Source organism: Cajanus cajan, chromosome 6 (genome assembly GCF_000230855.2).
Source record: "Cajanus cajan strain Asha chromosome 6, NIPB_CcT2T_4, whole genome shotgun sequence".
Lineage (NCBI taxonomy): Eukaryota > Viridiplantae > Streptophyta > Magnoliopsida > Fabales > Fabaceae > Cajanus > Cajanus cajan.
The window spans coordinates 55,013,930-55,041,532 of record NC_138522.1 but is presented as its reverse complement, the minus strand read 5'-3'; the positions used below and the strand labels follow the sequence as shown (position 1 = coordinate 55,041,532).

The 27,603-nt window shown below is 31.4% G+C and overlaps 3 protein-coding genes across 4 annotated transcripts; all 3 read right to left on the bottom strand.

Annotated features, from left to right (window-relative positions):
* Positions 1-5,063: 5,063 nt before the first annotated feature.
* On the bottom strand, positions 5,064-6,228 carry LOC109813981 (putative CCR4-associated factor 1 homolog 9). Its single transcript, XM_083077663.1, has one exon. It carries the CDS (start codon positions 6,002-6,004, stop codon positions 5,180-5,182), a length of 825 nt encoding a protein of 274 aa, XP_082933789.1. The 5' UTR covers positions 6,005-6,228; the 3' UTR covers positions 5,064-5,179.
* Positions 6,229-9,409: 3,181 nt separating this feature from the next.
* On the bottom strand, positions 9,410-13,993 carry LOC109813978 (ubiquitin-conjugating enzyme E2 variant 1C). The gene is made up of 4 exons (XM_029274485.2): positions 13,794-13,993; positions 11,294-11,433; positions 10,598-10,723; positions 9,410-9,821 (listed from the first exon to the last, which is right to left on the bottom strand). Exons 1-4 carry the CDS (start codon positions 13,825-13,827, stop codon positions 9,681-9,683), a joined length of 441 nt encoding a protein of 146 aa, XP_029130318.1. The 5' UTR covers positions 13,828-13,993; the 3' UTR covers positions 9,410-9,680.
* An 11,761-nt stretch (positions 13,994-25,754) lies between these two features.
* LOC109813985 (protein GL2-INTERACTING REPRESSOR 1) lies at positions 25,755-27,050 on the bottom strand. Of its 2 annotated transcripts, none has more exons than XM_020378294.3 (2): positions 26,644-27,050; positions 25,755-26,521 (listed from the first exon to the last, which is right to left on the bottom strand). In XM_020378294.3, the coding sequence occupies exon 2, from the start codon at positions 26,496-26,498 to the stop codon at positions 26,172-26,174; it is 327 nt and encodes a 108-aa protein (XP_020233883.1). In that variant the 5' UTR covers positions 26,499-26,521; positions 26,644-27,050; the 3' UTR covers positions 25,755-26,171. The 2 variants fall into 2 exon arrangements, with proteins under 2 accessions (XP_020233883.1, XP_020233882.1); XM_020378293.3 differs by having other exon boundaries at positions 25,755-26,514; positions 26,644-27,045.
* Between the last annotated feature and the right edge of the window lie 553 nt (positions 27,051-27,603).

Genomic DNA, 27,603 nt, shown 5'->3' with positions numbered 1-27,603 from the left:
AAATATAGTATTTTTTATTTCAGCCGATATATATATATTTTTTAAAATGACAGGAAGAAACAAAAAATGTAAAAAAGAAATTAATAAAGTTAAATAACAATCTAACATGACAATAATATTAAGAACAATTGAAACTGAATAGAGACATTTATTTCTGTATTAGTCAATGTAAGTTCTTCCCCGTCTTTTTCCGCAATTCCAGAAAAATACCATTAATTCCTGTCCTTTTGGTTTACTCGAAGGACAAATTTAATGAGTAAAAAATAATTTATATATTCAAATGTGTAATATCAATTCATTAATTTAAAAATAATCTAGTTTCTTAATTAAAAAAATTAAAAGACAGCGTTAACACAAATAGATTTACTGTATTGGGAGGTTAATTTTAGGAGGAAGGCATAGTAATTAAAAGGTACCTCGTTGTTAGTAAATACCATATATGTTACACACTGGTATGTGAGGATGCATAATAATATTGTGTAATTTATAAAGATAAAACTCTCTTCACGTGTCTCACAAAAAAGTTCCAGAGAGTAGATGGAGACCCTTGAGACAAGTCACAGAACCAGAAATAGACTAACTGATTGATACTCAACCAATAGATATATACAAATGTTTCGCCAATGGCCTCTGATCTCTCTTCATTATCTTGTTCATCATCTCATTTAATTGTGTTTTTGATGTATCCCAAACCTCCAAACGCTGGTCACAATCAAAATAGTTGAACTTGGTTTTTTTTCATTGTCAATTCAAGAGTTTAAGATTTAGTATTATACAAGTTTATGGGGTTGACCAATGCATGCCAATTCATCATGGTTAACCGATTACTAATGAAAAGGGGTTTAGTATCACTACCATTTCCCTAGAAAAAAAAATTATTTGGTATTTTAATTAATCTAACAGAAAAGATGGGGGACCTTGTATTTTTCCAACTTCTACACGGAAGAACATGAATCATATTATTTTCTTGGAATCCTATCCACATTGCAATGAAACAAAATTAAAGAGGGATATATATGCAGTCCCCACCACCTCACGAAAATTTTATGGATACTATTATTTTCAACTAGTAGAAACGATTTTCAGTACTTATATTTTTGTCCCTTTTAATTATTCAATTCTGGAATTTAAAACATTCCAAAACTCATCCCCAATCAAAATATCTCATTTCTTCACCCTCATTTACCACTTTTTGTAGTAGTTGAAATGAGTTTAAATTAAATGATTAAACTATTTCAGATCTCAATTTAAACAGAAACGATTATCAGAAGACATGCCTATGCTGAATTTGATTTTAGTTCTAAACCAAGTGTAACGCGATAAATTATACATTCAAAGAGTCTAAGAGTTTCACCTGTATAAGATGTCACATCAGATTCAGAGGAACCATTGGGCTTAAATTTTGCTCCACTTGGCTACGCAATTTTAAGGATCTTACTATATTAACAACGAAAGACCGTGAAACATTCTCAAGCTAATGTCATCACGTGGTCGGGGTGTGTCAAAACAAATACAATGAGAGGAATAAAAAGGTGGACCGCATCCAACTGGATGATGGGCCACCAACTATTGATATCGGACACTGTCACACTTCATTGAGCATTAGGATTTATGAATGCTGGATTATTATGACATGCTGACCCACACTGAATGTGACATGCTAATATCATTTTCAAATTTCCTTTTTCTTCCACATGAATGTATGAGTTCATATTCAATATATATACATTTTGGCATTCATGCATGCAAAGCAAGTTAGTCTGAATCAAACCACATCAAGTAGTCCAATCAAGTTCTAGCCGGATTTCAATCCCAACGGCTCTACTAAGATGGACAAAGCTTGTCAAATTCATAAAACTGCACCTAGCCAAATAATAATAGCTCCTTCCAGGACAGTAGCAGTTCTCAGCATACCAATAAAGATGCAATACTTGAAACATAATCATAAGATGATACAAGTTAATGTATAAACCCTACTGGATTCTCAAATATTACAATCAGATTTTTAACATAAAAACACTTTCTGATTAGCCATATCCCATCTAGAGTTCCAGAGGTATTGGTTGTCTATCCTTATCATCAAAGAGTTCAAGTTCGGTAGTTCAACACCATCTTACACGATGAATTTCATGTGAAAAGGTATAAAACTGTGGTCATTCCAGAATAGCAGCAGAGACAAACATAGCAATACAAACTAGTACAATTTTTGTCAGAATATAAGGGGAAGGAGAGTTGGGTGTGCTAAATAAGAGTGTAAGGGAGAAAGGAAGGAGGCATTCAATTCTATTTTGTTATGAACTAAAATACTAATTTTATTCAACGTGTAAAATTGAACAAAAAATATAAGGATATTTTTCCCCTCCACGGATTTCTTCGTTCGCAAAAGATTTTTCCTTTTAAGAACAGCAAAATTCAATTTGAAAACGACACCGAATAAAATGCCCCTTCGATCCTTCCCCTTTACATTCTCTAATTTATCTCATTAACCCCTTAATTAACTCCCCATTATATACTAACAACCCCCCCCCCCCCAAAAAAAAAAAAAAAACTTCTTTTTCTCCAGGTTGGAATCTCAAAAGAAAAAAAAAAAAAAGGAAATGATTCTAAGGATTTTATTGTGGTTTTCGGAGAATGAGCAGTATTTCCAATTTACTGCCTTCCAAAAAAACTATTCATGCTCAATAGTGTATAGATTGTATAGCCTGATAACTTGCAAAGATCTACTATAAAGGCAGCAACAGAGTAAACACATATGTTGTCTTGCTTATTGCTGAAACCACAAGGAAAGGATTGTGGGCACTCTATATTCCACAGGATTGGGTACAAGGGGAAGTAGAGTTTACTAACCTTCCATTAAGTCTAAAATTAACCTTCTTGGTTTAGGATTTACTACCTTTCATTATCGAATCCAATAAGTGAAGACTCATTTGGTCTTGGCCCACTAATTCCAAAATCAAACTCACCAAGTCCACTGCTGCATACTCTGTCCAGTGGTTGCAGTGCTGGTGGCACAGTCAAACATCATATAACTCTCGTCTCCAAGGTTGCTGTTGCATACTCCTGTCATTGTTTCATCATCAGCCATAGATCAGTGGTAAATACACGGCCAACCAATTTGAACCGCTTCAAGTTTGGGAGGCCATTGATACTTACCCTCTTTTATTCACAAATCTGAACCCGACAACTTTTGTTTCTTGGCACACTGGAAATTGTAAAGCCTCAACCTTCAACTCTCGTGTTTACTACTCTGGAGCTATTCATGACCTTGAGCTTGTTAATCTATGTATTTGGTTCTGATTTTGTATTATGTTACAGAACCTCTTCTTATAGCTTCACCTAAAGAATTCCTGCAACTAATTCCTAAGGATCATTACCATAGAAATTGAGTAATTCGATCTTCCATGCCTGATAATGGAACTCTTATTAGATGAATTCTGCTCCATTTTATCTGCATTACTATTGGAATTGGGCAACAAATATCAATGAACAGTATTCTTGATGTTCTACTATATTAATCAAACCTTTTGTGACCCCCTTTTCTTGAGCATTTTCAATGTTTTCAGATATATGATCAATCCCCTTTCGAAGCCTTTCTCTGGATTACTTTTCATTCATTGTGGATTCATCTGCAAAGTCAACTCTAATAACCCTTTATATTATGTTCATCTAACATTGACAAAAGACTGTTTCTTTGATTGCTGCAGCATTTGTTTGATCTCTTTTTTTCCCTCGCACTTCTTGATTTGTAAGAGCTGAGAACTGCATTTGCTGGCCTCCTTCTTGAGAAATTCCACCACATATTCAAGGGCTGTGATTCTTGACCCTACTAACCTCGATCCATGGGATTAATCTCCTATCCAAAATTTGGATCCCACAGAATGGACCATTTGTTATCAATCAAAATACTGGTTTTTATTGATTAAAAAGAACAGAAAATAGGAGAGAAGATACTCCTCTTCCAAGGTTTTTTCCCTTCACAAAGGGTTTCTTCACTCAGATAGCAACAACTCGATCTACAAATGATTACAAAATAGAATGGCCCCTTCTCCCCTAACATTCTCTAAAAGCTATAATTATTCAACTCAAACTCTACTAACTAATATTTAAACTCCACTTCCCCTTGTATCCTAAAAAAGTTTAGTTAAAATAATACAAATACAAGGAAGAGTAAATATGATGATATCCAAGACATCAATTTTCAACAAAAATATTCCTATAATATCATGGAACATAGTACTCTCAGCTTAGGCCTCACACCAAGTATCATCCTTCAGTACTTCTGCAAAATGTAAATGCATACAACTACAACAACAACCACATCTTTTACTATTAAATCATGTCCACAAACAAAATATTCATCTTTTAATTCCTTAATCTTTCACCTACAGTTTTCTCAGCCTTCCTTTGCCTTTAAGAATTGTGGATTACTCACTATCTGATCAACTCTCCTTATTGAGATTTCTACTAGTCTCCACACACACTTAAAGTCTTAAACCACTTACCATTGTCCAACATTCCTTTTAAAAGTTATTCCAGCTCCGATCCAAGTAATGTGTGTATGAGAGGCAGAGAGAAAACTATTGCTACAGTAAGAATGGAAGATAAGGTAATATAGGAAACAAAAAAAAAAATAGCAGCAACACTACTGATTCATAATTTTCCTACCTACAATCCATTATATGCTCTTCAACTATATGATAACAATCTCAGCAACCCAATGACATAAGTAGTTTAAAGAGACTCTAAACCAAAATAGAGGAAACCAACAGGGGTATCATTTATCCTTACCCTTCGCGAGGAATGGCTTGTTGCTTGACACTTTGCTACTGAATCAATAAACATGAACCAAGCACATTTTGAACACAATTGATTCTAGTATATATTAAACCACTTTAAAATATAAGGTGGGAGATGCAAAAATTCCCCTCTGTTCAGAACTCAAGACGGGTAAAGAGTAGTTATTCAAAAATCATATTCTAAATCTATATATTAACCCTCAGTCAAAAAATGTGTTGCTTTCTCCTACATTACCATTATCATATACATATCATATGCGGATGCAGTAAAACTCAAATAATAACTCCTAATGATATTGATAAGCCAGAATGTGTAAGCTTTACAATTAAAGCTGAGAAAAAAAAACCTACACCAAATGATATATTATTTGATACGAGAAAAATCAAAATGCTTCCAAGCCATATAAAACACCAGCATACTGAACAAGTCTATCAACTTTGCCAAAATACATTTGTCTAATGTTCTGAAAAGCGTGCAGAGTAAGCAAGCTATCCGAACCGGCCTGATGGCTTTTCCCTACAACTCGTTCCACATTCAGAGACTGGCACACCCGATCCAACCCACCATGCAAATTCGAACAGAACCTCATCAAGTGCTTCACATCAAAAACCCTTTCACCAAAAAACGCCTTCACAAGTCGGAGAAACTCTGCTAATTCCTCCGGCAACGCGCGCTGTGTCAACAATTTCACCAAGTATCCGAAATCATAGGCACTGTGAAACGTCACCCAGCTCACGGCGTCATCGCAGACCAAACCGGACGACATCATCAGCTCCGCGAACCGGACCGAGTCGATCCCGAACTCGCGATTCTTCTCGAAATCGATGCCCTGGCGACGCAGCAACTCGACGGAATCGTGGGCGTGGGCGTCACGCGCGACATCGAAATCTCTGAAATTGAATTCCCAAATGAAGGCGTTGGAGGAGCCTAGGGTTGGAAGGTTACCCATGTGGTCGGAGAGAGTGAGGCCGATTTGGATCAAGTGGAGGCGGTCCACGTTGGCTTTGAGTACGGTGTAGTGAGCGGCGGGGTGCCGGTGCCTGAATGAGGGATCCCCGGCGTCGGGGCGAACCACGACGCCGGGGAACTCAGTGTCCATCGAGATGAGGGGGAACGAGTCGATGACGGATCGGATTAGGCTGAACTCCGATTCGAGGTTGGAGGACCACACTGATCGCGTGAGGATGGATCCATTAGATTGGGGCATGGCTTTAGGGTTTTGCAGTTACGAATTAGGGTTTGGGTGAAGAAGAAAGATTCGGAGCTGAAGAGAAGAGGGAACGGTAGTTCCTATCGACAACTTTTTATAAACACAGTGACCAAAGGTTCTTTCTTCTCTCCTGTCTTTTTTTTTTTTTTTGATAACGATGAAAAAGAATAACACGCATACAGGGATAATTGCCAATTGCCATTTGATTTGGACTTGTAAAGCAAGTTAGGTTAAAAATTGGCTTTATACAGAGAGAGAGAAAGAGATAGACAGAGAGATAGTGAGTATTCAAAGTTGCCAAATGGATTATCTCCATGCTACAAACCGAATATTATTATTTATTATTTTGCCAAATTACTACTCATATGGAATGAAATCTCTGCAGTTTCTGAATTTTTAAGAATTTACTATCTTCTACTGTAATTTTCACTTATTCTACATCTATAATATATTTGTTTTAGATTTTCATATAATTAGTTTTCCTTTTTTTATTTATTTTATAGATGGCTTTATTTAATCTTCCAAGATTATATTTCAACCTATTGCTCTTTTAAAAACTTTGACTTTCAAATTAAATTCTCAAAAATCTAAATCGTGATTATATTGTTATTTAAATCTTTTTAACAAATTAATCCTTCAAAATTTTGTTATTAACACATTAATTTCTTTAAAATATGAAATAATTATTAGGATTACCCTAATAATGAAAAATTTGGTAGATGTACAAGTATTTTAATTCAATCCTCACTATCATCTTTATAACTTTTTTACTGATAAAAAAGAATTAATTGATATGAAAAATTTAAAATACGAAAAAATAAACTTTGAGAATATCATGAAAAGAGCCTCTTGGAAATTAATTTCATATAAAATTGAATTCTTAAAGTAATAATATTATATATGTATATATATATAGAGAGTTACTTATCTTAAAGTTATGCGTATTTTTAAATTATAATTATAATTTAAATATTTTAGATAAAATATTATATCTTTTTACAATAATACAATATATTCATACTATATAGTATATATTAAATTAAATATAATATTTATCATATTATTCAACGTATTACATATAATACTAATACATATAAAGAAATAAAAAAAAAAGTTGTCATATTTTATTGATTCATAACCTAAATCTTCCTTCTTAAGTTCAAGAATGTACTAGACAACAAACTATTTATCATATTTTATTGGTGTAGAAAATAATTGTTTACAATATAATAAGGTGATTATTTTATCATATACTATTATATCCTCCTCACAAATTGAATTCCCTGATATATAATATAAATCAATTTGTATGACATTCCAAACACAATATCTACATTTTAAATTCATTAAAATTAGTTTTAGGTTAAGCATAAGGTCACAAATAATAGTCTCAAAAGATTTAGTTGAAAGATATCTCAATCATGCAAAGAGAAGGAGACGTGAATTTTTTTATTTATTAAAATTTAATTGGAAGATATCTCAATCAATTATTATAGTTTTTTTTATTATTTAAATCATATATTTATTTCTTTAAAGTTATATATCTTATACAAAAATATGTTTGACCTATTGAATTTGTTTTACTTATCGGGTTAACCTATTTAACTTGTATCCTTATGTATGATAAAACAAGTTAATTTGTCGAGTTAATATATTTTTAATTAGATAAAAAAAAACAAAAATATAAAATTTAGATTTCCATTCATTTAGTGCAAAAATGGTGTTATGTTTATAACGTAGCATTTTAAGTAAGGAGATGATTTTCTTTAACATTATTTTAGTGAATAAGCTCATAAACTTGACAATCCATTCTTATACACATGGGTCACATTTTTTTAGCCTATATTCAAAGTGGTTCAGCTAGTCTTAGTTTATTTTTGTCGAGGTAATAGCATAGCTGATTTTTTTTTATCCATAATGTTATTTGATACTAGTATAAGAGAGTCCATTTTTAATTTTCAATACTACTACCAAATATCTTTATTTTAGTCAAACAAATATTGAAGATAATCAAATAAGTTATAAATTGATTGTAATACCTAAGTAAGCATAACCTAACAAATGCTACATGTTTTGTTTTGTTGTCAAAGATGCAATAAAAACTATGCATCTATTAAAAAAACAATACCAATGTTTGGTTTTTGGCCTCAAATTAAAATGAAAATTTTCATCCTAAAAGTTTGTTGCCATCTTTTCCCATAATAGAAAAAGATCACTTTATTTTGTATTAGAATTGCAGTAAAAAGTTAATTTCTTCTTTTTTCTTTCATAATTCAAGTTCCTAAACTTGAGCATCGCCACCAATGGCACAACACTCGTGAACCTCCCTCCTATTCATTTATTTTTCATCCATTTCTTCTCTGTTGATTCCTCCTTAGCAACCCTCCATCAACTTTCACCATAAAAGTTGGCAAAATTGACCTAATTGGTTGACATTTGTGTGCCACTACTATTGTACCGCTATCATGCGCTACCATCATCTCATCGTGTAACCATTACGCGGTTGTCATTGCATCACACCATTGTCGCTCCGATTTCATCTTTGCCTAAGTTAGACCAGAAAGCATTTCACGAAGGGAAATGAGATGCAGATGGACCAAAACCTCGCCACTGAAGATATGTGGTTCCATGGTGTGATGGTGACGTATGTTTTTATAATTGTTGTGGCTTGTTTTGTTTTCCAAGTTTGGAAATCTTGTGGTTGCATTGGTGATTTTATGATTGAAGGTTTGGAGTTCTTGTGGTTGTGTTGGGTTTAAGATTTTATTGTTGAGGTACCTACATTGTTTGAAGTTGATGGGAGATCTGGTGGTTGCGGTACAATGGAGGTGTTATCCACGACAGCTACACAGCTACAATGTCCCGTTAGAGGCGGCAACTAACAGTGGTTAAGCATTGGGAGGAAAGAGACAATTAGGGGTAAATTAAGAAACATTGGGGAAAAAAATACAAAATAAAAAATATCTTGACCATTAATTTGAAAATTATTATATTTGATGGTTAAAAATAGGTTTCCCAATATGGGAGACATCATGTACACTCCCACTGTAGCCATCGTCGCTAATCCAAGGCATCACGGGGATAATACTCATGTCTCAATCAGTACCAAAATTGAATAATATGAGAACCTCAAATCCATCACATACTCTCCCACCACAGCCATCGTGGCTAATCCAAGACATCACGGGGATAATACTCATGTCTCAGTACCAAAATTGATTGTGTGAGAAACTCGAATCCAAAGAGAGATTCACGTTGACATTGACAAATGGGGAAAATATCATTATATCGAACACCAACCAAGGACAATGCACGCATCTAAACAGCACTTGTCACTTTTTTTATATAGCCTCCCACTAATTTTAAAGTCAGAAAGCGAGCGAATAATAATAATAATAATAATAAAAGATCAAAATGTGAAGCGCAGTTATAATTAGAAAGAGAAAAAAAAACACTAAGAGTTGATTTCAATATTTAGCATCAGAGCATGCCTTCAACACGGTTAACAATGTAAGGCAACAAAACAACTCTGAAGCAATGGAAGTAAAGATGGGTCACTTTTGGGCATTCCCCTGTATGTTCTTGAATTGAGAAAGATCCAGAGTATTACATACTATATATATATTGCATACTGCATATGCAATATGATCCAATATCGGTATGATCTTGGAGACTAATAGTAAGTACCTTCAGGGGGCTGCACAAGCTTGCGGTTATGTGAAGCAGCCATTTCCTTCTTCAGCTGGGTCAATATATCTTCCATCGTAAACCTTCGTTGCCAATTTGCAAGAAGTCCAAATTTCTTTGATTCAACCTGTTTCAATTGCAAATCCATAAATCAAAGTAAGGTAATCTATTATCATGTTTACAAATGGACTAATTATATAAGAAAAAGGATGAAAACATAGATGTGTATATTGGGAAACTAGTTCTTGAATACAAAGAGGCCAGTGAAAATGCATAACAAGTACAAGAAAGAAATGATCTGGTGCCTTTCTCCCCAAAACAATAATCTGTGTGCCCTGTTCAGGTGCAGATCCCCATTCCCTCACTCCCCAAGCCTGCCAATTGTCTAACTGCCTCCCTCATTTCTACTCGAGTATGTGAGTGACCTAACCATATTCCTGGGCTAATTCAAGTTCAACCGGCTCTTACTCTTTCAAAGTTTCAAATTTCCAATACACTTGGAATAAGAGTGTATCAACAAAGTACTATATTATTATGATTAAGAAAAGTGGGATGGTAATGGTATGTAGAATGTATTTTTTTCATCGGATCCCTCCCCAAAACCCAATTCACTATCTTAGAATTTAAGTTTGAGCACAATTCAACTCCAAAAGCTAAATCATAGGGTAAAAATTGTCCCTCACTTATACATACTATTTGGTCATTTTATTAATCAATGTAAGATCTCTTACACACTCTTGAAAGCATCTCTGCCAACATAAATCTCATTTATTCCCGACATCAATGGATAAAAATCGAAGTGAAAAACACAGCAGTAAGCATTGTGTATACCCCCCCCCCCTCTCCACAGCACCCACTGCATTAAAACATATAAAAAGACTGAAAGCATGTAAAAATTTATACCACTCCAGTTTCATGATTAACACAAGTCATATTAATCCGTGAATGAAATCGAACACTTGGTGGCTTTTCTGGGTAGTCTTTATCACAAAACAGCTTCAATTGATAAATTCTTCCTTCATGTACAGTCTAGCAGAAAAACAGAAAAAGCACAATTACTGAAGCTGCAAACAGCCTGTTATTTACACGGGAAATAGAATACAGGTACATTATCTGGAAAAGAGATAATAAGCCTAAACTCCAGTTTAAAGGATAGACCAATTATTCATATTTCAGATTCTTTCAAAATGGAGAAAAAGATGCCACACTAATCAAGTCAAGTGAAGACTCAGTATATGGTAAATTGCAGAAGTATGATAACATTTCCAATTATAATTTTAATATATGTTAGTTTGTGCTATGTTCTCTAACTTAATTCTTAAAAATGGACTGTCTGGACATGAACCCGGAAATTATGCTGGCATACATACACTGAGACACAGAAGTTTGTTAAAGGAGATATGAAACATGCTTAGTTGCAATTACCCGGTAAGTAAGAACTTGATTTTAGAATGCAAAACTTCCTCTATTGAAATGTTTCTTCAAAATTTAAATCCATTGCTACATGAAAATTCACTAGTTCAAATAAAATACAGCTCATTTAACATGCACTTATTTGGAAGGAAAAACAATTCAGGGTAGAGATAGATAAACATTTACATTATAGGGGCCAATAATGGTGCCAGTCCAAGAGCGCATGAAAATATCATCACCATCATCCATTCCATAGCTAACTGTACCATCTCCAATTCCTTTTTCTCCCTTTTCAAGTTCCTCCAGCAATCTGAAGTTCCTTGGAACTGCATTAAAGTGAAAATGCCTTTAATTACACACTCATACTGACTGACAAATGACAATGTATCATCAATAAAATGTCAAGAATGACTGCATATATAATCCTTCCACCAAATTTTAGTCATCATGTTGCACATTAGGAGATAGAAGGAAATATTAGTTAGCAATAGTTAGAGTGGTAAGTTAGTTAAAGGGGTTAATTAGATATAAATAAGAGGATGCAAGGGAAGGGGAATCATCCTGTTGAGTATCAAATTTAAACAAAAATATTAGCTGTGTGAAAGGAGGAATCCTTAAAGGAGAGATCTCTCTCTTTAGTTCTGTCTAATTCATTCAATCAACAAAATGCTTCTTTTCTTTTCCCCAATTTTATTCAAGGTTCATAACATTATACAAACTTTATAGTCATGAACAGAAGGGCCAGAGCAAGTGTTCCATATTTCTTCATCCAGCAGATGGCATGGCACATTTCTTTGTTCACAAGGAATCTTCCTTCCAGAGCAGTACAAAAGAATATACTAAATAGTTGGCTTATAACTTCATAATTTTAAGATGTTTTATCTAAATTTTTGAAGTTTCTGTCTATAGGCAGTATGTTACGTCATATTTATGCTACTACTACTTAGTGTCATATTTGCAAGTCCCAAAGATTCCTAATGGGAGTGGGTTAGGAGTTGTTCTGGTGTACCCAAAAGTTTCACATCACTTAGGAATCAAGGCTAAAAGTAGTTTATAAACACCTCCATCCTTAATCCACGATACACATTTTTAAGGACAAAACTGTAACAGTCTAGCAAGTACCAAAGCAGACAACACTTTAAATATAGTGACCTTAACAATATTAGTGAACTTACAATCAGAACATTTGACGCTTCAGTGGATTAAGGAGGGAGAGTATTTATAACTGAGACGCCTCTTTAAGGACAAAACCGTGACGGTCTAACGAACACCAAAGCAAACAATACCTTGGACAAAGTGATACTAGTGATGCCAACAAACTTACGATAGGAACATTTGGCACCTTGGTAAGTTAAAGAGAAAGGTTGTTTATAACCTATCCTTAGTCTTGATTTCTAAGTGATAGGAGACTTTTAGGCATACTGGAATAAGAGCAAATATCAATAATTACATTTTGAGAATAGCAAACAACACTCTAGGAAGTTGTGCAAGAGAATTTGGTAATTACTGTTGGAATTCACTAAGATGTAATTCGAAAGGTCATAGCTTATATTTTAAAAAAACAAAACCAAACCTTTAAATGTTAGAACTTTAACTTGAATACTAAACCCATAATTATCAAAAAGAATATTTCTTCTTTCATGGTTTGTCATACCAGAAGAACCAACCCTTTGGCTATGTTTGACTCATTCTTCTAACAATCAACCTCTACTCTTTAGTACAATCATATCCGGGACCACATCCACATATTACTTCGAATTTGCATTATTATATCTAAGACCAGAATATTCATAACCAAAGCATGGCAGGCAACAAGAACCACCCGATGTGCTAAGGAGTTGTTTTATTTTGTGCCCCATGGCAATAATCGTCAAATGATAATCATGTTTAGGAACAAAAATGTAGAAAATCCCACATTTTCTCAGTGATATGGTCAAAATAAGAATGTAAGCCAAATCAATTCTCACCTTATGAATTAACTTTTGGGATTGAGTTTGGCCCAAATCCAAATTTTGAGATTTAATCTAAGTTTATCCCCCTAACCATTGTTGTTGGTCCTATTAGACCCCCTGTTCACGCTCGAGAGATCCAAGTGTATATACCGATATACATAAGGGAACCACTCACCTCTCAGCTAGATTTTGAGGTTGAATTAAACCCAAACTCAAAATTCTAAGAAAAATGTGTTACGTAATTATCTTAAGCACACCCACATGTAAGCTTAAGCTTCAATACATTAAGAAATAGCAGATGACATAACTACAACAGAAAAAATCGTACCAAGCAGTAACTATTAGCCAACTCAGTTGGGCTCTCATATCAAAACAATAGTAGAAATGAAATACGCATGTCAGAGTAGCAATAAACACACATGACAACAAGGCAAAGTGATTTAGATTATAATTAGGGTACCCGAAAAACAAAAGCAACCCCAATATTTACGCAAAATTCAACATCCGAAACTGCAGCTATGTGTTGAAAACCCCGCGCCGTTTCAAGACATAAAAAATTAACCACCATAAAATGGAACAATCAAACAACTTTTAAGCCCATCGAGCTATAGGTCACGGCAACAAGTAACTAACAGAAAATATGCATATCCATGACAGAATTTTCGGTTTTAAAAAGATGAAAATAAGAAAGAAAAATAAAATTAGAAGAAGAAGGTTATATGAGAAGGTCTTACCCACAACACTGGATCCTGCAGAGCCAAGCGTCATGATAAGCGTTGTGGATCTGATCAAAATCAAAGTATCGAAATGTCTGAGGAAAAAGGAGAATCGGTGTGTAATTAAGAATTGGCAATGAAGGCAAACGCTGGAATAAGGGCAATTTGGTTGAATGGTGAAGGGTAATACCGTAATCACAATATTCTCGCAAGCTTCTTCTGTGCGGACCAAACGCACCGCGTTAATCTTTTCGGTTAAGAAGATTTACATTTTAAAGAATGTTTCTTAACTTTAATCCAAATTTTCTTTCCATAGCGATTCGAACATGATTGATTAAGGATCCATGTACTCTATACCAATAAAAAAAAATATTAGGTTTAATTGGTCGCTCACAGGTCATGTTAGTTTTAAATTATTATACATTTTTAATATTTTTATAATAATAATAAATACGTTAAGATTTTATTTTTATATTATTAGTTTTTACAATTATTAAATATATATAAGTTAATTATTTAATAGTTTTTTACTACAATTATTCTAATAGTTAAATAACTTACTAATAATTAAATAACAAACTCAAAATAATACATTTAACTAAAAATGCAATTTAATTCTTCAACTTTTTTATTTTTAAGCTATTTGTTATTTATTAATTTTTATATTATTTAAATTAAAATATAATTAATAAACTAGTATAATGTTTATTTAAAAGTATACAAGGAAAGTAAAATTGTAAAAAAAATGTAAGGGTTTCCATAAGTATATTTGAATTAATAATATTTACAATGATGAGAGTGAATTTAAAAATATAAGTTTATGTTTTTTAAATTTAATCTTGTCTTGCAGGGACGGAGACCAAGAGAGTCAAACCCGCCCACAACTCAAGGTGTTGCCATGCATGCTCTCTGTCTTATTTATTCTGGTAAAAGATAAAGAGAATTAGAGTTAGCTTGGAAAGGACAGATCTAAAAATCTAAACTCAATACTTATAATTTTGGATTTTGTTTAGTTTGGAAAAATTGTAACAAATCTCTTTCATTTTTTTAAAACAATATATTAATGCATATAATTTTAAATAAATTATATGTTAATATTATTAATACGAATAATAAATATAATATAATCTATATGTATTTTAATTTAGTAGTAGTAAATATAATGTGTAATTTTAGTTTTTATTAAAAATATATATTGTAACTTTGATTTTTATATATTAAAGAAATCCATTATCTAGTGGTTAAGTGTTATAGATAAGTAAGTCTAGAAATCCAAATCTTATTTTTAACATTTTGTCATATATTCATATGACAGATCATCAAATTATGTGATCAACATGTTAATGTTTATGTCATTTATTATGAGTATATTTGAATATAAATTTAAAATAATTTTTGTGAATTTCTTTACTAAAAGTAGTTCTTTATTTTTAGTAGATTAATATAGCTTTGAAAAATATTTATGTTATAAACTAAAGATTTGTTTGTTTATATTTTTTTTCTTATAAAAACATTTTTTAAAATAAAATAAATATATATATATTTTTTTTATTTTTTATATGTTTGTCTAAAAATTTTAAAAAAAGAAAAACAGATTTTTGTTTTATAAAAAAGTTATATATTTTTATTTTCTCATTGAATATTCATCTAATTATTAAATTTGTTTTAATTTGATTGTTGTAACTTAAGATTAAACAAATGATATAATATAACACTTAATATTTAATAATATTTAGATAAAATTATACTTTTAATTCTCACTTTCATTTTTATTTTTATCTCATTTATCACTTTTATTTATGAAATAAAAATAGAGTTAAAAGTGAAATTTATCTTAAATGAGAAAAGTTAGAGTGGACCACTATACGTCTTTTTGTTCTGTATTTTTTTTCCCTCAAACTCCCTTCCTCCATCCCTCAGCTTCATCCGTTTGTTGCCAGACTATTGCTATGTAACCCCACACACGGTTGAGCCTTTATTGTCGCCACGGTCTTCACCTTCGATCGCCACATGTTGTTCAAAGTGTTTCATTCCTTCGCCTTCATTATCTACCTCTTCCCTTTCTCAGTGTTCACTTCTGTGTCGCTCCTATTGTGTGTGGAAAACAAGAGTTTTTGTGTATTTTCATCCATGATCTTTGTAACTTCTCTTTCACGGCATATCCATGATTGTCTTAACTTCTCCGTTGTGTACAGATCTATGCCCTAGTGAGAGATTAAAATGCTTGCGCCTTCATTGATTCACGGAAGATTCCTACGTACGTCTTTTTCTGGCAGATATGAACCTGAACCTATGTGCCTCCGTTGCACGTTGCATCACAACAAACTTGCACTGTGAGTCGCAACAGATCTACACTCATGGAATAAGAGAGGAAAAAGAATAAAAAGGAAGGAGGAAAAAAGAAAAGAAAAGAAAAAGTAGCGCTACCTAAAATTGTCTCAGACGAGAATGCACAATGGTGCATGACACACCATCTAATAAGATAGTAATTATCATTCTATAAAATTGTCTTATTAATTATTATATTTTTTATTTAATTCAAATCATAACTAACGTTATAATTTCAACAAATAATATTTAATAAACTATTAGCCAAAATTTTAGATTTTATAAAATTAAAAGAATAAAGATACGAAATTAAAAAAATAGCTAGGACTCAAAATTATATTATAGGAAACATAACGTGCAATTTTGTTTCTTTGTGTCTAGGCATAGTAAAATGAAAGTAAATGAATTACCAAAGATTAAAGTTCAATGGGCAATTTGATTTTATTCATTCAGATGATATATCGTCAGATAAAAAATTAATACATATGTATAGTCAAACTCAATCTGCATGAGCTGCATGGCGTATTCGCACCCCCAGGCCCCAAGCTAACCGGAGAGTAGTGGATCGATTTTTTGAAAAACCAAATTATAGTTCAGTTAATAAGTTTTTATAAAATAAATCGATTTAACTTTTAAAGAAATGATAAAAGAATTTTAAATTGAATTAATTCAGTGTACAATTGGATTATCTACTCCTCTTTTTTTATACATAACGAGGGAAAAAGAAAGCAAGAAAAAACAAAAATTAGTAGAAAAACATACTTGTATTACCTCTAAAGCGGGGTAACCCAATAGCATATAAGCAAGCAAAAGAGACTCGAGAAATCCAAGAGTAGCTGTGAAAACTTTGACCTTTCCAAGATGTAAAGCTACCTGTTTAGTCAAGCTATCCGAACACATATTTCCCCCCTCAAGACATGTGAGAGAGAACAAACTCAGTCTCTACCCATGAGACCACCAATCTCCTGCAGCTCATTATTAGCATAAAAATGAGTTGAGGGGATCTCATGTTCAGTAAGCTCCACTAAAGTGAGGGAATCCAAATGATAGACTACCCTACGAAATCCTCTTTGCCAGCAAAGGTGAAGACCGTGCAGCAACGTCAAAACTTATGCATGCAGAACTAATACATCGATCATGCATATAATCAGAACGGATTAATTATCTACTTTATATTTCTATGAATAGATTTTAAATATAAAAAAATTGAACCAATTTATCATATAAAAATGGACAGTTTAATTGAACCAATTTTACTTTAAAAAGTGTATAGATTCGGGGTTTTTTTTTCTTCTCAAAACAGATATGATAGTCTGAATTCTTTTTAACAGCCCTTGTGGTTGTGGATAGCACTCTATTCATTTTAAAGAATGAAGGTATTATATCAAGTTCATATATCTGCCGGGACTTTGAAATTTTGCTTGATGGTTATTTATTTATTTATTTTTGAGAATTTCAATGGATAGAGGAACAAAAGCGTGGGTAATTATGTCAGAAGAAGCGATTAGTATGTTCACATACATAGTGAAGTGATTGAGAGACAAATTTAACTAAAGCAATTGCTGCCTGCTGCCGAGAACTTGTCTATGAAGACAATGAAAGCTAATTCCCTTCCTGGCCATTGAACAACCATATCATTGAGGATATTTGCATGCTTCTTAGTAATTAATAATTATGACAGGAGAGGATAAAATAATAATAATAATAATAATAATAACGATGGATGCCTGCTTTGGTTCTGATCGGTGATTTTGTTTGTTCTGTTTTTGTGGTGTATTTAACTTTTTTTTAAGAGTAAAATAGTAAAGAGAGAATAACATTCTATGATTATTGGAGAATGAATCAATGATATGCTGAAAATCTCAAATCAAATACTACTATTCACAAAATGTGAATAACTGAAGTCAATAAGTATCCAGTTTAATCCATAAAATGTTTTAACCTTGCTAATGAGTTAATGATTTTGGTGTTTGATACTTGTTTCTAAAATCTGTTTTCAATTTATATACACTAATACATGTTCTGTTATATATATATTGCTATTTAGTTTTTGAAAATAGTTTTTACAAAACACTGATCTTCAAAAAAAAGATCACCAAAATGAATTTGTTTTGTTAAAGAAAATGATAATTCTTGCAACTTATAAACTTCAGAGTGCTGATTCCTTGAAAATCAAATTCTTTATAAATTATTGTTCAATAGTTCAGAATAATGCTATTAATACATCATGGGTGTGTCATATGAGTGTGCTAAGTTTAGGTACATGGCAGTTTTTCCTTTTTACAGAAATATATGCATATATCATTTTCCCCCTCGCCATGATGGTCTAAGTGTCTAACCTATATTGAACAATCACAAGATGGAATTTTATGTTATTTTAAACTTCGCATTTATTGGATATGCCTCTACATAATTAAACTAGAATGAAATTTTGACTCTTGTATTCATGCTTAGTATATATATATGATGTGTCAGACATACTGATCCCCATATGTTGCCTAGTTGAATTCTCGCAAAATATGCTGATGCATTTATTAAAATGGAGGGACATTTCGTTAGCTTTCGCTTTGGTTGCTGGTTGGCCAAGAAGAGGTTGCTTATTGTTCCACTAAACGTCCAACTTTAGAACTGTGTATGGAATTATAAATTATTGATAGTGGAAATTTGTTTAACAATTTGTTCGGTATATATGAAATAGCATAAAATAGGGGGGAGACTGGGAGAGAGAAAGAAAAAAAAATAGTATTATTTGATTGTATGGAAATAGAGAGAATTCTTTCATGCGAAAAAGTACACATCATTAGTTATTTTTAACTCCACTTTATAATTAAAAAAATAGATTATATTATTTAAATTTATTAAAAGGCTAAGATCTCATGGTAATGTCATGCAAGAGAACTAATTAATTCCAAAAACATTTGGTGAGGAAAGAAGCTAATATGCACGAAAATTGTATCGTAACTATTTGATAGCATTGATAATTGATTATCAATGAGGCATGACTTATTATTAATGTTATTTTATATATGAAATCATTTTTTAATGATTTAATTTAATAAATAAAAAATTGTTTTTTTTATTTAATCGATTAAATCTAAGGTTTATTCTATTAAATAAAAATTATTATTTCATTTGAATAATGATTTTAATATTTTTTCCTTTCTATTTTTTTTTCTTATTTATGTTAAACCATATACTTATATCTTTATTTTATTTCTCGCTTATTTTCATTTACTCTATTTTTTTCCTCTATTTTTATCTACTCTACTTTTTTATCTTACCAAATACAATATAACTTTCATGTAGTGTTAATAGACTTTGCTCGGACTGGTCAGTCTGATGATTGACTTGGAAATTGACCATTTAATCAATTTAAGTTGACTAATGGATTGGAGATACTTTCAACCCGTCACAACCCAGTCTAACTCGACGAGTTTGACTTAAAACCAATGATTTGGTAGATTTTCTTGACCTATTTGGGTCAATATGCATAATTTTTTTCCTTTCATTTTAGCTATATGACGTTAGTGGTTCTCCTCTATTCATCCATCTCCTCTTATTCATTGTTTTCCTCCATTACACAGTTTCGATCGCATTGAACAATGCTTGTTGTCTTTCCTCTCTTACAATTGTGCACTTCAATATATAGCAGCAGTGCAACTTTGTCGATATAATGCATTCATCATCTCTTCGTCGTATAACAACATAACCTTTAACATTTGTCTTCGTCATTTGACCTCATCATACAACATGTTCTTCATCATTGCATGATAACACAACCTTGTTCTAGTGCATGAGTTGTTAACTACATTTATATATATATATATATATATATATATATATATATATATATATATATATATATATATATATATATATATATATATATATTTTTTTTTTTTTTTTTTTTTTCTTCTATTGCTTGCTAGTTGGATTTAGTGGTGGTTGCTCTATTTTTACTTGTTGGTACATGAGTTTTTAATTTTTTAATTATTTTATTTATTGTGTTGCTTACTTTGATTTTGATTTAATGGGTGTTTAAAATCTTGGAATATTTAATGTCTCCATTCATTAAAAATTTATAATATGTTTTTACTTGCTTATAATATTCTTTTGAAGCATAAATTGTACATGTTGTTAATTATTTATAATTTTTTAATATAGACTAAGTCACGTTGGTCAATTGATGACTTAGTGATCCGATCTTTGACCTACGGACTTGATTTTAGTTTCTGAAAAAATTTCTTTATTTTTCATCCTCTAAATTTTTGAACTATTCTTTTTATTTCATATTATTATGTGATAATTTTTAACTACTTATTTATTTATTAAAAGGTTAAGTGACAACCGTCATAGATGTTACTTACAACTATTAATGATACTATGACAGTGTATAACATTTATAATTTTTTCATAAATCATTAAAACAAATGTTATATATTTTTTTATTGATAAAAAATATTGCAAAAGTGGCATTGAGGATCAAACTTATGTCCTCATGCATCTACTCCATCCCTTCAACACATTTTATGAAAATAATTATTTAATTGTTATAGTATTTATGAAACAAATGTTATTTACCTACCTTAAACTTTTATTTAGGGATTAAAAATAGTAACTTTAAATTTTAAAAAATAAATCAAATAAAATATTTTACATAAATTAAAATTAAAATTTATTCATTTTATAAAGATAAAAAAAATAATTAAGAATACAAAAATAAAAAAAAACTAAAAATTCAAGGACTAAAATAAAAAATTCACTCATTTTATAGGGATTAAAAATATATTTAAGTCAATAATCAATATTATTATGATAGATTTTTTGGTCAAATAACTAGTGTGTAACTTTCAAATGCTATATAAGGTTTATTTCTTTAAACTTAAAGAAAAAGAATTTCTAAAAAAAAGTACTTAAAAAAACAATTCTAAGTAAAAAAGAATTTTAGAAAAATACATCAAAAAGTAAAAAAGAAATAATTATTTTGTTTTAAAAAAACACTTTTATGAAGGAATTTTTTTTAAACAAACGTATCCATAAAATTGAATTAAAATCTTAATTCAATTAGCTCGATTAAGATTTTGATATGAGTAAGTTTCAAATTTCCGTTTGGTAATAATTTGAACTTTATGATTTTGAACAAATTTATGAACTTATACACAAAACATTGATTTCAATTTACTCTGAATGTCCTTTCAAAAATTTATTTTTTTACTCTGAAATGTGAATTATAATGTAAAGTTATAAGTATAACTTAACTTGGATTAGAGATTTTGTTATTAGAAAATTGTAAAACAAAATAAAATTAACTTCACATAAAATGCAAAGAGAAAAAAAAAATTATAAATGCTGAGATGACAAGGAATATTGAAATCTAAAGTAGTTGAAAAGCAAATGTGTAAGAAACTAATTTCGAAAACTTCAAAAAAAGTGTGACAAATAACTTTTGCAAAAACATAAATGATTGAAATTTAGGTGTAAAAAAAAGACTGAAATTTAAATGAAGAAGTAGAAAAAAGATGCTAGATGAAATAAAATAACTGGAAAGTAAATCGAAAGCAAATAAATTACAATAAATTTAAATGAAAAGCGAATGAAAAGGCTCAAAATGTAAATTAAAATTAAAACTAAAGAAAAAAAAAATGATTGCAAAAATGTAGATGACTTTGGAATTTAAAGAACTGAGATAAGAAGTAAATTAGTAGAAATAAAAGACTTTACTTTTTGAATTTGGTTCCCTAAAATTGACTCTTAATCGTAATCATTATTTGGAATAAAAGGAGAAAAAACAACTTATGTTTATTATTTCAAATATAAAAAATGTTAAACCAATTTTATTTTATTTAATACCATCTTCAAAATAACTTTTTTATTTAATTGTGATCATATTTTTAATATTTTTTTCACTCGATTTCAAGTTTTAAAAGGAGTAATTCAGGATAATAAGTTATTTTTTAAATGGAATTAGAAAATTTAAATGATATAAACTAGCGTGAATTATTTTTGTTTTGTTTATGTTTGGAAGTAGAAAAAGTAATATATAAGGCCTGCATGTATTACAAGATATTTTGTATATATACACTCAAATTAACGTATATTTTTTTAAAAATATTATATATTAACTTGAATTTATATAATGAAATATTAAATAATTTTTTAGATTTTACAAAATTGTGTAGACTTTATTTATTTGTTAAATTTTTTTAGTTTAATTATTAAATCATTAAAATTAAATATAGACAATGAAATATTGAGTAAAATAATTTTACTAAAAATTAGTCTTAGAAAAAATTGATCCCAATGCATATGTGTGTAATTTTATGGTAAACAAATCCACTGCAAACAGGTTTCTAAATGTCTAAGCTTGACTAACTAATATGTTGACATGGAGCTCAATTTGAGGATACTCAATAATTGCTTGCAATTGTTTTAGATTTAGTGTGTGTTTGGTTTCAATTTTGAAACTCAATTTCTTCGTCTCTCTCCACGTCCAAGTAACAATTTAAGGAGAAGCTATTATTTTCTCCTTCCAGTCAAACGTGAAAAATCACGTTTTGACGCTGTTCTAAACACACAGTTAGAATTCACATACTTCCTTTTCTTGACACTTTGTCATTTTTTTAAGCAAACTTTGGTCATAACTCGAGTTGGTTCCTTTCCGAAATCATTATTACTTGAATAACATAACTTAGATCAATTTTCATCCTATAAATTACTTGAATCTCGAAGGGATGTTTCTAACACTCGGGATATGACACCAATAAGACTACAAAGCTCACTTTGCTTAGCTTAACATGTATTGTGAACTTGTAACCTGTTTTTTTTTTTTTAGACATCTCTACATTTTTTTTATTAGAGTCCTCATTAGTAACGTTTAGTTTGTTTTAAAATCTTTTAGTCATTTTAATCATAACAATAATAAATTATACAGATAGGTTAAAAAATATTAAAGCATGGTTAATAATGACTTATTTTTGAACTGACTCATATAGCATGAGATAAGCCCATATAAATTTTAAGTCGATCGTATATATTTAGTGTTTGACTCAAACTGAATGTATACTTGATCTTAATTTTATGAGGGTCACTCATCATCTTAAGTTATGTGGTCAACTTGTAGAATGTATATTGTGTTTTTTTTTTTTGCATTTTTCTTTCTTTTTTATTTTATTTTATTTTAGAGGGTTGAAAATAGATTGGAACACGGTTTGTGTTGTGTGAGCACATTGTAATAGGAGTATATACATATCCCTATTTATGAGGGCATAATGAATTGAAATAGAAAATAGGAATAAATGTAATGGCTTATTGATTATTTTGATCAATGTGATGCAATCAAGATACAAAGATATTGATGGCATTGACAAGAAGAAGAATAAGTGGTCACTGCAATAAGTGTTGCACCGCATATTAATAACGAATTTTATTGCTATGAGCCTAGGAGTAATAGTTTTGACTTTATCTTATTTCATGCGTATGTTTTTTTTTAATCAATAAAAATTAAACTTGGTAATAAGGGTTGACAACAACTAAGGTAGATCCCTTCGATTATCATGTGCATGTTTGAATAAACGTTTATACAATAAATTTTGAATTAAATTGATTTTAAAGTGAAACGATTAATATATGTTCCATTTTTTTTATTCTAAAGTAAGTTAGATGTGAAATCTATTTTTTTATTAAATGCAAAAATTAAAATTATTTTAACTTAACATTAATGATAGATCTAAAATCAATTTTCCAATATAAGATCAAACCCATTAACATTCATTTAAAATTACATTAATTGATGTTCTAAAGTAATTTTATAAGACTCAACGTGAAGCCAAACATATTTTTAAAATTGAATCATCACAAAGAGTGTGTTTATTTTAAGTTATTTCATAATATTCTCATAAATATATAAATAGAGAATGAATTTTTTCATGTTTGTTACAAAATTACAAATGTTATCATTGGGTATAGAACATTTTTATGAATAAAATAACTTTCATATTTTCATGTTTTTATTCTCAAAGGGCAGGTGTGTAAGTCGATTTTTATGACCTAATGATTAGATTTTTTATTTTTATTTACTTGAACTTTCTTCACTTACTTTCATTAAAACATTTTTATTACTAGCCAAATATATATTTGTTTTAAAAGGATACACGAAAAATGTCATTCCATCATTATATTTCTGAAAATATTAATTTTGAGAACGAAAGTTGATAGTGTGAAAGAAACTCTCCCGAGTAAAAAGGGTAAATAGACCTAAATGCATTGCTTAACATAATCAAACTTGCACAATATTTCTGATTTTTTGTTTTGGTTTGTTCTTATCACGTGATGTTTTTTCGTTTTCATAAGGCTGCGTTGATGACCCTTTATCACGCCAATAATTAGTCTTTGGCCCCTCAGCTTGATGACCGATCTATTTCTGTCCACGAGCTGTGTGTACCTTGTTCAACTTGCCCTTATTTTATTCATTTCACGTACGCATGTTATCTCATTTCTCACCGGATTTAACACATAAATTTACATATTTAACGTTGAAGAAGCATCATGATTCTGGTTTTAATTTGTTTCGAAGTTTTCAATCCAATGGTTATAAGTTATATATCTACTAACACTGCCATGCCTTCAATGTCAATTTAGTAACAAAACTGACAATAGGAGAGGCTTAGTTGGTGCAATTATGGTCTACGGATATGTGTGTAAGTAAGGAAAATAGGTAAGCACAAATGGAGTACAAGGTGTGAGCAAGGCTTTTGCATTGAGGCGAAATGCAAAGATAAAGATAAAGATAAAGATAAAGATGATGAACAAACAAATAGAAGGTATTGATAAATAAATTGGGTGAACAAATAAAAGCATTTATCATCTGACGTAATATCTCCCGCATTATTCTCAACCGTCTCAATTACTCTTGCATTTATGTGATTTAAATGGTCTTAATAGAATGGCCTTTTTTTTTCAATGCTCGGAACTACCCAACCCAACCCACTCTCTACCATCATCCCTTGATTCACAACATAATTTTCTTATACTACACGACATACGACTTTCACGCCATTGCTCTCATTATGCTCGTGGACACTTGAATTTTGTAACATGGAAGTTGGAACTATCCCCCTTTTTTAATCAAGTCATTATCGAATGCAAAAACTTTCCATTGACTTCCTTAAATCGTGTCAGGGGATCTGAATGAAATTACAATACTCATTTTTTAATGATCAAATAAATATATTAGCAATTGCGTCTTGGATCCTATATCACCAATTGATACACAACAAAGTCAACTAGCACATTTAACCACTTCAATTAGTTGCCAACCATTATGCTTAGATTTAAATTTTAACCTCACACGCATCCTTTTTAAATTTCTTTTTTTTTGAGGTGCACATGAGTGGTTCAATTTCACAGAGTGCAGTAGATGGAGCAGTTAACACCGGTTTGGTGGGCCTTCTTAACTTTCAAACCATTTCAACTGTTACCAAGTACAGAGGATCTACATTCTGTCACGCCAGTTTGCTTTTGTTGCCGCTATTTTTATTGGCCTCTCTTTACTTTTTATGGTGAATAACGTTAACAATAACAGCATGTGTTCCCGGTTGGATGAAACAGTAACATTAGCATCATCGATGCAGAGGAAAAAAAAAACAGAGAGAGTCAAGGAAAAATTAAGGTTCGATTTCACCTTAAATTTCAACAAGCAAACCAAGAGGGCACCTGAGGTTATAAGCCCTATTACACTTTCTTAATAGATACCTAACATTCCCGAATTTCCCAGTAACTTTTTTTTTTTTTTTTTTTTTTCTATAGGTGACTGATTCAAATAGTGCTATTCACGCTCTACTCTGTCTCTCTCTGTCTCTGCAATCTGCATCCCCTGCTTTGACAAAATTGGTGGGAAAGAGGGTGAAAGTGGAGCGCACATAGCACTACTCATGGAAGGGGGAAAAGTTAAAACGGTAGAAAAGAAAAAGAAAAGGGGGGGGGGAGATTAATTCCTAGGATTACAAGCTAATATAATATGTCCTACCATTAGGAACAGAGGAAAACAGAGGTAGAAGGAAACAGAGGATCCTAACTCCTTATGGTGGGGTTTTTGGCGTCATGGAGGAAGTCGAGCAAAACAGTGCTTTTGCATTTGGGGCACTTGGGATCATCCTCGGACAGCATGACGTACATGAGGCAGCGAGGGCAACCCACAAGCACCATGGAAGTGGCTTCAGGGCTGTTAGAGTAACTCTTATCCTCTGGGTTCAGCTCAGAGGATACGCATGAGCTCGGCGGTGATGTCGGCGACACTGTCGCCGAGCGTGTGGGGGACTCCAGTCTCCGTTCAACCCTCGGTGGGGACAGGTTCAGCTTCAAGTCAAGCTTTGGACCACTTCCGTTTCTACGGCTCATGGCTTTCCTCTGTTTTCTGCAACCTCAAAAAGAAGAATAAACAGACTAAATAAGGCATGTAATATAAATAATAAAGAAAGGGTCTAATTATTTGACCATGGAGAGAAAATTGGAAGAAGGGGTGGTGGTGATTTTGATGACTCACCTGTGAGTGTTGTGGAAGAGAAAAAAGGGTGATCAGAAGGAGTGGCACCAGCAAAGTGTTGGTGGTGATGGTGTATGTTGTTGCAAGAATGGGTGGAGGTTGATGGGGATTTTATATAAGGAAAATGAAGGGGAGTGATTTAAGGCTTAATTTAATTGTTGGAGAGAGGTGGAGGGGGGGTAGGGTGTAGAGAGAGAAAGAGAGGAGAGAGATGAGATTGAATTGAATTGAATTGAATTGAAGTATTGGGTAGAAGGAGAGTGTAAATTGAGGCCAGGAAATGTATTAATTGTTTGGAAAAATCCCAAGAAGTATGCAGGAAGGGGAAATTTGGAGTAAATATTGCAATTACAAACTGCAGAAGGAGGGCCTTTCTTCATTCATTGCTTAAGGAAGAGTCGGTGTTTTAAGAGTCTCAGAGAAACACAACTCAAGTGAAATCCAACGGCTTTTAAAGCTAAACCCCTTATTTAAAAATCCAACCCCTCACCAACAAAATTTAATACCACGTAGTAATAACCTCCATCTTTTATTTTCTTTTTATTAATTCCTAGTAATGGAATTAAAACCAAGTGTGTGTAACAACCATGCCTCAATTTTTAATATTCAACAGTGCCCCCGAGAAAAGTAAAGCAAATTAAATGAAATGACAATGTTCAATGTTCAATGTTCAGCGGGAGGAGCTCCATGACAGCACGACACCACAGTTTTTATGTTTGATATATAGATCATCATTTGTACTGTACTAGTATATATATCTCTGATGCTTGAGTTGAGTCTAGTCTACACTCACATTCCTACAAAATACTTAAATTAGTTTTACAAAGTAAACATATTTGTCTCCCATGTAGCTCTGAATATCTTCATGAAGGAAAAAAAGAATTATTTTGGATTGAGGTGTTAGGGAATAGCTTAGCTAGCCAAGGAATGATGATGCATCTGCTACAGAATTTTTCATGT

Coding starts and splice junctions, on each gene's coding strand:
- LOC109813978 (XM_029274485.2), bottom strand. CDS start 13,827: ATGACGCTTGGCTCTGCAGGATCCAGTGTTGTGG. Junction 11,434..13,793: donor TGCAGGATCCAGTGTTGTGG/GTAAGACCTTCT, acceptor ACTTTAATGCAG/TTCCAAGGAACTTCAGATTG. Junction 10,724..11,293: donor CCATTATTGGCCCCTATAAT/GTAAATGTTTAT, acceptor TTTTTCTGCTAG/ACTGTACATGAAGGAAGAAT.
- LOC109813981 (XM_083077663.1), bottom strand. CDS start 6,004: ATGCCCCAATCTAATGGATCCATCCTCACGCGATCAGTGTGGTCCTCC.
- LOC109813985 (XM_020378294.3), bottom strand. CDS start 26,498: ATGAGCCGTAGAAACGGAAGTGGTCCAAAGCTTGACTTGAAGCTGAAC.